The 12,185-nt window shown below is 36.5% G+C and overlaps 1 protein-coding gene and 1 non-coding gene across 2 annotated transcripts in view; both read left to right on the top strand.

Annotated features, from left to right (window-relative positions):
- The window catches only part of LOC103192009 (multidrug resistance-associated protein 1-like), a 197,748-nt gene that overhangs the window by 77,262 nt on the left and 108,301 nt on the right, over positions 1-12,185 (top strand). The window contains exons 8-10 of the mRNA XM_007934913.1: positions 1,592-1,657; positions 6,035-6,172; positions 10,913-11,059. Of these exons, the coding sequence (XP_007933104.1) occupies positions 1,592-1,657; positions 6,035-6,172; positions 10,913-11,059 (351 nt within the window). The remainder of the gene's footprint in view (positions 1-1,591; positions 1,658-6,034; positions 6,173-10,912; positions 11,060-12,185) is intronic.
- TRNAA-UGC lies at positions 11,939-12,010 on the top strand. Its single transcript has one exon. It is a non-coding gene; the product is annotated as a tRNA-Ala (tRNA).

Below are 12,185 nucleotides of genomic sequence, written 5' to 3'. Positions count from 1 at the left end.
GTTTAATAATTTTAATATATCTATGCACATGTATATGCTAAAGAGATAGATAAAGATGCATAGATATAGATAGAAATGCATAGCAATAACTTGGGGATGAAGTACTTTATATTTATCATTGTTAAATATTGCTTCTTAATCTTAATCTTTTAATAGTAACCTGTAGAAGTAGAAATAGATGGAGGGCTATTTTTCAATTTTATTTTAATACATTTTAAGTAACAAGAATTCATGCATTCTTTCATATATTTCTGAATTATTCAAATAATTGCCCAAAAGGTGACTAATCTTGAATGATGGAAATGAGAATATAGCATATAACTATGAAATAAAATTATCAAGAATAACAGGTTTGTGTATAATCATAAAGATTGCTTTTAAGCTAATTTAAAAATATGTTGGCTTTTCAATAAAGCCATTTAAAATGAAACTATTAGGAAAGGAAATCAATTTCTTAGAACTTTATTCTTGAATATTGAGACTTCACAGAGACTCAGTGTGATATATAAATATACTAAATAGAAAATACACTTGTAAATAGTACAAATAGTATCATGTGTATTAATTTCCAAATGAGTTCTTTATAAGTTATAAAAATACCTATTAGTATTACATGTAACATAAAAAATGGCAAAGTTATTGGAGGAAACAATTAAGAAGCAATATTTAACAATGATAAATACAAAGTACTATAATTACTAAATATTTAAATTAAATATGAAAGTTGTTTTTAATTACTGATGAGTCAATTCCAACTCATGGTAAACCTATGTATGCAGAATAGAACTGCTCCACAGGGATTTCAAGGCTGTGACCTTTGAGAAGAAGATTACTAGGCCTGTCTTTGGAGGCAAATATTTGATAAGTATATACTAAACCAAAGAAACCAAAACTCACTGCCTTCAAGTTGGATCCAACTCATAGCAACCCCTCCTTGGATTTCTGAGGCAGTATCACTAGTAAGTAGATTACTCAATTTTCCTTCCAAGGAGTGGCTGGTGGGTTTGAACCTCTAGCCTTCTGGTTAGCAGTCAAATGCCTTAAGCACTATGCCACCAGAGCTCCCACAATAGTATTTGTGAAGAGAAAAATATCCAACATTGAAAAATATAAAATTTCTTTACTCCAAATCCATTGTGCTAATATAGTTAACACAATATGCTTACAATGTCGAGAACTTAACTTTTTGTGTGTATGTGATACTGCTATTGTAAAAATAAATGTAAATAAATTCATTGGAATTCATTGAAATATATCCCATATTAATAGAATGTGGATGTATGTTATTTATTTATTCAGTTTTTAACAACCACATTTAAATAAATATTGTATTTTCTGCTATTCTGGGAAGTATATATTCTGCTTTATTCTACTACTAGTTGCCTGTAAGTTTTCTAAATATCTATTTATAACTATTTTCAAAAGTTAGCAACAGAATAATATTGTATGAATAATACAAGAGGTTTTTCTCAACTAAACATTATATTAAAGTATAAGAAATGAATATTGGTTTTGTTTTAAGTGTGGCCATTTAAGTAAATGTATTACCAACTTTTCTGAAATATGCTTTTATTTTCTTTTCATTAAATAGAAACGTCAAACAAAGAACAAAGATAAACAGATAAAACTACTCAATGAAATCTTACATGGAATTAAGGTAATATAAGAGATATGTCTTTGATTTAATTACTTAGAGTGTGGCAATAAATTAGTCAATAAATGATTTTTTTAATATTCTTAGTACCTGTGGTGGTTAAGTTTGTGTGTCAGTTTGGCTGGTTGAGTGGCTGGGCAGCTGGATGTAGCTATTTCCTATGGTGAGATTGGTAATTAACTCCATGGTGCAATCTATTGGAGCAACTGAGTAGCTGCTTTGGGTATGTGGTCTGCTTCCCATATATAAGAAACAGTTTTGGGAATGGTCTCTATCTTATGGCACACTTGAACCCTGCATGTAGCTGTGTCATTCAGCAACCTGCCATGCTCTGCCAACCTTGGGACTTTCAGTGGACTTGAATTAATGGCTGCTATGTGGTTTGGTGACATCGAGACTGTGCCTTTTTTCTTGTCAACCTTGGGCTTGTCAGTCTCAGCAGCCAGCAGCTGTCTGAGTGAAGAAAAGCTTGTAGCTCCAGTGGGCCAGGAGCAGGAGGCAGAGCCCAAGGTTGAGGGGCTTTCACCCAGCCCTTAGAGCCTGGCACTTTGAACTTGGAATTAAAGCCTCCAAACTGTAAGAGAATAAATTCCTTTTTCTTCAAGCCATCCCATTTGTGGTCTATTCCTACCAGAGCAGCACTAGGTAACCAAATCAGCACCTCAAAATAATCATGTGAATTTGTATGTTTGTGTGCATAACCTCAAAAGTATAATTGTTGGAGAAAGATTTCAGATACATAGGAATTCTTATTAAAATAGCATTTACATGCAAAACCAAATACAATGCCAGTATTTTTCTTTTGTTTCTCACCCAACAACTAAATACACATATTCCAAAAGCTACAGAATATTACTTATGTTAAGGGAGTCAGATGCTGGGAGTAGTAGTATCAGTGTTGGAACCTGCATAACTTCATGGAAGTTAATGAGAATTACCGTAAGCAAAGCTGATTCCCAAGAGGTGCAGGTCAGACATAACTCCTCTCTACAACCTTGTTATCAATTTTGACACCAGCCGTCCCTCCCATAGCACTCTACTTCCCTTCTGGGTTCCATAATCTGCTGCAATGGCCAAATAGAAATCACAGACCATACTTATAGTTAAAATGTTTATTAAAGAACAGGGTACAACTTGAGATCAGGATCAACAGGCTATAATTTAGGATTAAGATCAAGATCAAGAAACATGTGGGTAGTCTCCCTTCTGTGTGGGACAGCTCTCAGCTTCTCTCAGACATGCATGCTTCCTCAAGACGAACTTCCTTTGTCCTCCAGGAGACAGGCTTCTCTTGGCCCCCTCAAGACAGATTCCTTTTGTCCCCCTCAGGCCCAGATCCTCTTGGCTCCTTCAAGGTTTTCTCAAGCTCCTCAGGATTGGCTCCTCATGGCCTTGCCATCTATCACCACTGGCTGTGCCACTCAGCCCCTTCTCAGCCTGTCACTGCCAACTTTGTCGTTGTGGCCCCTTTTGTGCCACTTAACTTTCTTCAGTGTTAACAGCCCTTGAACTGTGTTATGTGTTACAGCTCTTCTAGGAGGTTCCTTGTAATTTTGCATTCTCTGTCTCTCTGCTTCTTCTGTCTTCTTTCTTCCTTCTACTTTTTCCTGCTGCTTCTTTTCCTGCTTCTTTTGTTTCTAAAACCTTTGGGGAATTGTCTGCTTATACACACAACTCTGTAAATTTCAATGCATGCCTTTCTGGTAGACCACAGATAATTCCTTTACATAGTAGGCTATGCATAGTCATTTATGTGGGTTATTAGCTAATCCCAACAAGGTGCATACTAGTTACAGGACAGGCTGTAGCCCAAGACCAGATAAAAAGAATCAAGCTACAAGTTGTTTACAAGTTACACAGGAAGTTTCAATCAACCTCAGCAAAAGTAACAAACATCCTGGGATAGATGACTAGTGTAAAGGTGACTAACTACTCAGGGCTGAAGGTAAAAATTACTCAAGCTCTTTTTCTTAAGAACTAAGGCAAACTGCCACGTAAAAGAACTCATTTCATTACAAAAGGTTTATGTAGAAGAGATGAGATGAAGCAGGCAGCAATGGCAATAACACTGTCATCACTGTGAAACCAAATTTATATGAGGACAAAGACCAGGTGTCATTCAGGTTGTTTTATATGGCATAGCAATGATCGCAAGGATGTTGTTTAACAAAAGGGGTGTGTTGCAAAGTATGTGTTATCTAGTAAAACTACCCTTCCCACACCGCTAATATATTTTCTATAAATGAGAGTGAAGCCTTATGAACTTTCATATAATTTCAAATCCTATTGCATCTTTATTATGCCTCATCAGATTTTTCTAAGCAACAAAATTTGCGAAGTCCACACCAAGTTTCCTTCTGGCACTGAGAGTTACATAGGACATTTCCTCTGTGTGATACCTCTATTATTATGTACATAGAATATACCAATATACCAATTATATGTACATATTAGGACATGCTCTGGTGGTGCAGTGGTTAAAGCGTTTGGCTGCAAACCATAAAGTTGTGCTTTGAACCCACCAGCTGTTCTGTGGGAGAAAGAAGACACAATCTGCTTCTATAGAGATTTACAGCCTTGAGAACCCTATCGGCAGCTGTTCTACACTGTCATATAGGGTCGCTGTGAGTTGAAATCAATTTGATTGCAGTGAGTTTATATGTACACGTTGATTCACCTTAGACAGACAGGCAGAAGGTGGGGAGGTTTATTTTAAGGAAATGCTCATACAATTGTGGATGGGATGGCAATCCTAAATCTGTAGGTCTGGTGGCAGTCCGGAGACCTCTGCTGACTTATGCTCCAGGAACTGGAGGTCAGGAGACAAGAAGAGTACAGGGTTGTAAGGGAGAGAGAGAGAGAGAGAGAGGCAGAGAGACAGAGCGCTAGAGCGGGAGAAAGAAAGAATGAGCTTTATCAGAACATCCATTTTTACTGATTATACTGATTGGTTGATCATATCAGATCACATCATGGAGTGATTACATTGTATTACATTATAGAAAAGCAACCAGTCCAATGTCTGCCAAACCACTGATAATCATAGCCTAGCCATGTTGACACATAGCATTAACTATCACAGTACTGAAGTGAAATCGTTTCATTAAAGATGCCTTGAAAAGGGATAGATATCTTATCTGAAATTAAGAATGATCTGAAGTAAAATGTGGAGTGTACCTTTGCAATCTTTTGGAATTTAACTCAGATTATTAAATAAGATAACACAGCCCAAAGTAACATGATTTGAATGCAATTTGCAGCTTTCAAATGGTTAATTGATGGTCTCTGCATCCAAAAAATGCAGTAATGTATTAGTTTTATATATTGATATTCTTAAAAGTAAATGTATGTTATCAGTAGAACTAGGACAAGGTAGGTAAAAATAAAAGAACATTTGCTCAAGATCTGAGGAAAGAGTGAGGTTTGAAATAGCAGTCCCAGCACGGAATAGGCTAGAAACTTGGTACAGATCCAAATGATAATCAATCAATTAAGGTGGTTTTAAGGAGCTGGCCAACAGCATCCTTGGGGTCTGATCACATGTACTATAAAACTTCTATCTAATAATAATGATAATTTATTCAACATTGTTTACATGTCACATGCTTGTGCTAATAGCTCTGTAGCTCTTCATATAATTCTTGTAAAATAATTAATTCATATAATTCTTGTAAAAGATTTTTCACCTCCATTTTACAAATAAGAAAGCAAGGAGTATGCACAGTTAAATGGCGTGTCTAAATTCAAAAAGTCAGTCAGAAACAGAGCTGGAATTTGAATGTAGGCCTTTCTCACTCTGTGTGCAGTGGAACAGTATATGATTCTGCTTTCCATCCTTGTCCATATCAGAAAATAGTTTGCAATCTCAGAATACCAGTCACCTTTCAGAGAATAGCTTGAAACACCAAAACATCAGTTTTGAAGAAATTGGGACCAGAGAGAGTAGCTTAGCTATTAAGTAATAGAAAGTCAACAGCACTGAGAATTGGACCAGAGGAAGAATAACTGGATTGAATTAGAAACTGACTCGGAGCTCAGATTACTGCTAGAGCAGTAATCTTTCCAAAGCCTGTCTCAGTAAGTTATTGGTTAGTCAAAGGGACATAAGACTGAGAGAGACCCTCTCCAAATATGTATACATACATATAAATAAAACTCCAGGAAATATTTTAACTTTGTTGAAAACAGGAATAATTTACTTTTGCTTGAGCATACTATTTTTTTTACCCCCACAATTATATGTATGTGTGTATTTATATGTATGCATATTTTTATTTCTTCTATAATATTTATGGGAGCTCTGGTTGACTTGACAGCAGAGTTTGGTTTTTTGGTTTAGGATATTTATTGCCAAATAGTCATTGTCTGACTCCTTTACAGATCCTAAAACTTTATGCCTGGGAACCCTCCTATAAAAAGAAAATTATTGAAATTCGAGAACAGGAATTGGAAGTTCAAAAATCTGCTGGGTATCTTACTGTATTTTCTATGCTAACATTAACTTGCATTCCATTCTTGGTGAGTTTGTATATCATTTACTATTTTGATGTTTAAATTTTACTTGTGGGTTTATCTCCAAATTATGTGGAATTAAAGTATCCAAAGTGAAATCTTCTCTATCAGAAGTAAATTTTCAAGAATTACAGTCATTAATTTATGTAGATTACAGGACAAAAGTTTTAATGAAAATAAAAATATTATCTGTGTTTTGATTGGTCAGTATTTTTTAATATATAATATTTTGCTTTATAAATTTCTCAAAGATCAAGGATATGCCTTCCTAATTCTTAAAAAATGTAATATAACATACATTTCAAAATTTCATTCACCTCTAAAATTTCTTGCTTTATATTATTAATCTCTTTTGACATGGAACCAAAGGCACACTATATGAAAGATGTAAAGGAAGTAACATTTATTGAATGCTTCTATTGTATACCAAGCAAGTTAGATACATTGCCTTATTTCATTTTCAGAATGATAAGTTATTTTTTTTTTTCACTGAAAGCAAAGTGATATGAACCTAGGTACTCCCCCTTCTGTTGTTCCATGTAAGCACTGGAAATCCCATGTTATTTAAACTGTGTTATGTACCGTCGAATCATCTCTGACTCATAATGACCTTATGTACAGCAGAACAAAATACTGCCTGGTCCTGTGCCAGGCTCACAATCCCTACTATACCTGAGTACATCTCTGCAGCCAGCCTGTCAATCCATCTTGTTGAGGGCCTTCCTCTCTTTCGTTGACTTTACCAAGCATGACATCCTTCTCCAGAGAATGGTGCCCTCTGACAACGTGACCAAAGTGGGTCAAATGAAATCTGACCATTCTCTCTTCCAAGGAGCATTTGGGCTGCACTTATTTCAGGACAGATTTGTTAGTTCTTCTAGCAGTCCATGGTACTTTCGGTATTCTTCGCCAGTATCACAACTCGAAAGCATCAACTCTTCTTCAGTCTTCCTTATTCATTGTCCAGCTCTCACATGAGGCAATTGAAAATACCATGGCTTGGGGTAGGTACATCTTAGTCTTAAAGGAGATATCTTTGCTCTTCCGTACTTGAAAGAGGTCTTTTGCAACAGATTTGCTCAATGAAATATATCTTTTGATGTCTTGACTGCTGCTTCCATTAGTGTTGATTGTAGAATCAAGTAATAGGAACTCTTTAACAACTTCAATCTTTTCTCCATTTATCATGATGCTGCTTATTGGTCCAGTTGTGAGGAGTTTTGTTTTATTTATATTGAAGTGTAATCTATACTGTAAACTGTAGTTTTTAATCTTCATCAGTACATGCTCCAAGTCATCCTCATCTTCAGCAAGCAGAGTTGTGTTGTCTGCATATTGCAGGTTGTTAATGAGCCTTCCTCCAATTCTGATGCTACTTTCTTCTTCATATAGTCCAGCTTCTTGGATTATTTGCTCAGCATACAAATTGAATATGTATGATGAAAGGATACAACCCTGACACATTCCCTTGCAGATTTTAAACCATGCAGTATCCCCTTGTTCTGCTCAAATGACAGCCTCCTTGTCTATGTACAGGTTCCTCATGAGTACATTTACGTGTTCTGGAATTCCCATTCTTCTCAATGCCATCCACAATTTGTTATGGTCCACACAATCAAATGTCTTTGCATAGTCAATAAAACATAAGTAAACATCTTTCTGGTATTCTTTGCTCTCAGCCAAGATCCATCTGATACCTGATATCCCTGGTTCCATATCCCCTTCTGAATCCAGCTTGCATTTCTGGAAGTTCTCTGTCAATATACTGCTGCAATTGTTTGTGAATTATCTTCAGTAAGATTATACTTGCATGTGATATCAATGATATTGTCCAATAATTTCCACATTCTGTGGGATCGCCTTTCTTTAGAATGGGTACAGATATGGATCTCTTCCAGTCAGTTGGCCAGGTAGCTGTCTTCCAGGTCTCTTGGCATAGCTGAGTGAGTGCCTCCAGCATGGCATCCATTTGTTGAAACATCTCAATGGGTATTCTATCAATTCCCAGAGTCTTGTTCTTTGCCAATTCCTTCAGTGCAGCTTTTACTTCTTCCTTCAATACTATTGGTTCTTGCTCATATGCCACCTCCTGAAATAGATGATCATCTACCTATTCTTTTTGGTATAGTGATTCTGTGTATTCCATCCATCTTCTTTTGATGTTTCCTGCATCATTGAACATATTGTCCATGAAATCTTTCAATATTGCAATTCTTGGCTTAAATTTTTTCCTCAGTTCTTTCAGCTTGAGAAATGCTGAGTGTTCTTCCTTTTTGGTTTTCTAATTCCATGTCTTTGCACATTCATTATAATAATTGACTTTGTGTTCTTGAGCTGCTCTTTGAAATCTTCTGTTCAGCTCTTTTATCCTGTTGATTCTTCCATTTGCTTTGGCTACTCTCTGTTCTAAGGCAAATTTCAGAGTCTCCTCTGAATCGATTTTGGTCTTTTCTTCCTTTCCTGTCTTTTTAATGACCTTTTGCTTTCTTCATGAATGATGTTCTTCATGTTATCCCACAATTCCTCTGGTTTTTGGTCATTGGTTTTCAGTGCATCAAATCTATTCTTTAGCTGATCTCTAAATTCAGGAGGAATATAATCAAGGTCATATTTTGGCTTTCATGAACTTCTTTGAAATATCTTCAGCTTTAACTTGAACTTACATATGAGCAGTTGATGATCTGTTCCATAATCAGCTCCTGGCCTTGTTTTGGCTGAAAATATTGAGATTCTCTATCATCTCTTGCCATTTATGTACTCAGTCTGATTCCTGTGTACTCCCTCTGGCAAAGTCCTTGTGTATAGCCACCATTTGTGTTGTTGAAAAAAGGTATTTGCAATGAATAAGTCGTTGGTCTTGCAAAATTTTGTCATTCAATCTCCAGCATTATTTCTATCACCAAGGCCATATTTCCCAACTACCGATGATTCTTCTTTGTTTCCAACTTTTGCATCCCAATCCCCAGTGATAAGTAACATATCTTGATTGCATGTTTGGTAAATTTCAGACTGCAGAAGTTGTTAAAAATCTTCAGTTTCCTCCTCATCTTTGGATTTGGTGGTTGATGCATAAATTTGAATAATAGTAGTATTAACTGGTCTTCCTTGTAGGTGTATGGATATTATCCTATCACTGACCGCATTGTACTTCAGGATAGATCTTGTTATATTCTTTGTGATGATGAATGCCACAACATTCTTCTTCAATTTGTCATTCCCAGCATAGTAGATCATATGATTGTCTGATTCAAAATGGCCAAAACTGATCCTTTCAGATCACTAATGCCTAGGATATCAATCTTTATGCCTTCCATTTCATTTTTGACAACTTCTAATGTTCTTAGATTCATACTTTGTAGATTCCATGTTCCAATTATTAATGGGTGTTTGCAGCTTTTTTGTCTCATCTTGAGATGTGCCTCATCAGCAAATGGTGGTCCTGAAAGCTTTACTCAGTCCATGTTATTAAGGTCAGCTCTACTCTGCGGAAGCAGCTTTTCTCCAGTCATACCTTGAGTGTCTTCTGATGTGAGGTGCTCATCTTCCAGCATTATATCGCACCATGTTTCAGGGCTATTCATAAAGTTTCCCAGAAATATATCAGACAGTGTTTCACTGCTATTCATAAGGTTTTCACTGGCCAATCCTTTGAGAAGTAGATGGCCTTTTCTTTCTTCTGACTCTGTGTTAGTCTGGAAGCTCTGTTGAAACATGTCCACCATGGGTAATTCAGGTGGCTTTTGTAACACCTGTGGCATAACCTCCAGCCTCATAGCAACACCCACGCCACCACATTCTGACAAACTGACAAGCAAGTTTGTCTCCTTTATCTGTTCCAAACTGTTCTGCTCATTTCCTGGTCCTCTCCCCCACCTCACTTACCTGGCCTGCCCCCAAGGTGCAAACACCTGCCTTCCACTGCTCTGTGGCTGGCTTATTGCAGCCTGCTCCCAGGGTGTTCCACACATGCAAACAGGGCCTTCTGCTGGTCCTGGGGGATGTTCATTTCCACCTTCCCCATGGGGTGCTCCACATAAATTATGTGAGGGTACAAAAGAATGGGTGAAAACTAAGGGATAAACAAACCACATATAACTGGAGTATCAGTTTTAATCACAGTTACTACTCTAGTTGGTTGGAGGGAAGAGGGAAAGTTTTATTTCTCCCTTATTGATAATTTAAACAAATGTGATGGTATTATGAAAGTGAAAGAAATATTCAGATTTGGAATACTTTGGTAGAAGGGTCCAAGAAGCATCTACTTAAACCAATATTATGTACAGGATCGTCAATGCATTCCCATATATGAATGAACTCTTCCACCTTTTCCAAATAAAATTTATAAAAGCAAATATAAATTTTGCTAGCCATGATTTTTTCATACTTTAATTAATTGTGTAATTAAATTGTATGAAACAATGAAAACAATTAAATTTTATGTAAAAACTTCATTTTGGAAAAAGAATAATTGTATTCATTTTAAATGGAAATTTTTGCTCTAGGAAGACTATGAAATGTCTTAAAGAAAGGAACTACACACTTATTTCCAAGATGTCATTGTCTACGATGTACAATAGTATTATCTGTAATAAATATATATTTTATATTCCTCAGCTATAGCACTCAATTTCAGTAAAATAGAAAAGGGAGGATATTAACATTTTCTTCCCTAATTTTTGGGACTGTGCTTCATGATGTTGTTAGTAGTGAATATTTGAAGAAAATGACATTATGTCTATGTTTTAGGTGTCTCTGACCATCTTTGGAGTCTATTTTTTATTGGATGAAGTAAATATTTTAACAGCCGCTAAAGTATTCACATCTATGTCTTTGTTTAATATTTTGAGGCTTCCTCTGTTTGATTTCCCAGTGGTGATTTCAGCTGTGATCCAGGTATATCCAGAGTACCCTTATATTGAGACTCATTCCTTTACCAAAATCTATAGTTTTGGACATTTCATTTCTCTGTCTTACTTTATATTATTTAATTTTTGTGGTTGTTTAATACCCTTTTTGAGATTAATTTCCAGGAAATAATGAATAATAGTGGAAATTACACAGTAGAAGAAATCATATTAAAATGGCTTTTATGCATTTCAAGATATGATATTGTTTTCTTAAGTGTTAGGATTATTGTTTTGTTTTTAACTTAGCTCTCAAAAGCTGGAGTTGGATACTACACTGTGGTATCAGAGGATTCATTTTGTGTTTTCAATTGAAAACTTGTAATTAGATGCTGAGTAGAAAACTTCATATGTTTACCTAGGACATGATTGTTGTTGTTGTTGTTGTTGTTATATTCCATTGAGTTGGACCCGACTCATAGTGTGACCCCTCCTTGGGTTTCCAAGGCAGTATGACTACAGAAGTAGATTGCCCCGTCTTCCTTCTGAGGAGTGGCTGGTGGGTTTGAACCACCAGCCTTCTGATTAGCTGTCAGGTGCCTTTTGCACTGCACCACCAGAAATGCACTGATAACAGTCTGCCATCAAACCATGTGTGAGGGGTCTGGTTCAACATACTTTCAATTGTAATCTCCAACCCCTGGAGGCTGTTTTGATTCCCCAATGAGTAGAAGACGTCTAAAACTGCAAAGGAATGCAGGGAAGTGAGTTCTTGGTTCCCTTTACCCAGGGATTTATTCAGTCAAATATTTTGAGATGACAGCTTTGGGTTGCCTGGTCATCCCCCCTGGGATATTTTTCCTCAAGTGTGGTTTCATAAACAAAAGTCAATCTTTGCCTATTGAAACCAGCTATTTGATCTAAGCCAGGGGATGTAGCTCAGTGGTAGAGCACATGCTTTGCATGTATGAGGCCCCGGGTTCAATCCCTGGCATCTCCGCTGCAGACTTTGTTAGGGAGCTCTGGTGGCACAGTGCTTAAAGCATTTGACTGCTAACCATTAAGGCTGGCGGTTCAAACCCGTCAGCTGCTCCTTGGAAGGAAGGTTGAGTGATCTACTATCTGTAGTGATATCGCCTTGGAAACCCAAGGAGGGGTCACTATGAGTCAGATCT

This window comes from Orycteropus afer, unplaced genomic scaffold (genome assembly GCF_000298275.1).
Source record: "Orycteropus afer afer isolate SDZICR_OR568_19922 unplaced genomic scaffold, OryAfe1.0 scaffold00022, whole genome shotgun sequence".
In the NCBI taxonomy this organism is placed as follows: Eukaryota; Metazoa; Chordata; class Mammalia; order Tubulidentata; family Orycteropodidae; genus Orycteropus; species Orycteropus afer.
This window is presented reverse-complemented; position numbering and strand designations above follow the sequence as displayed.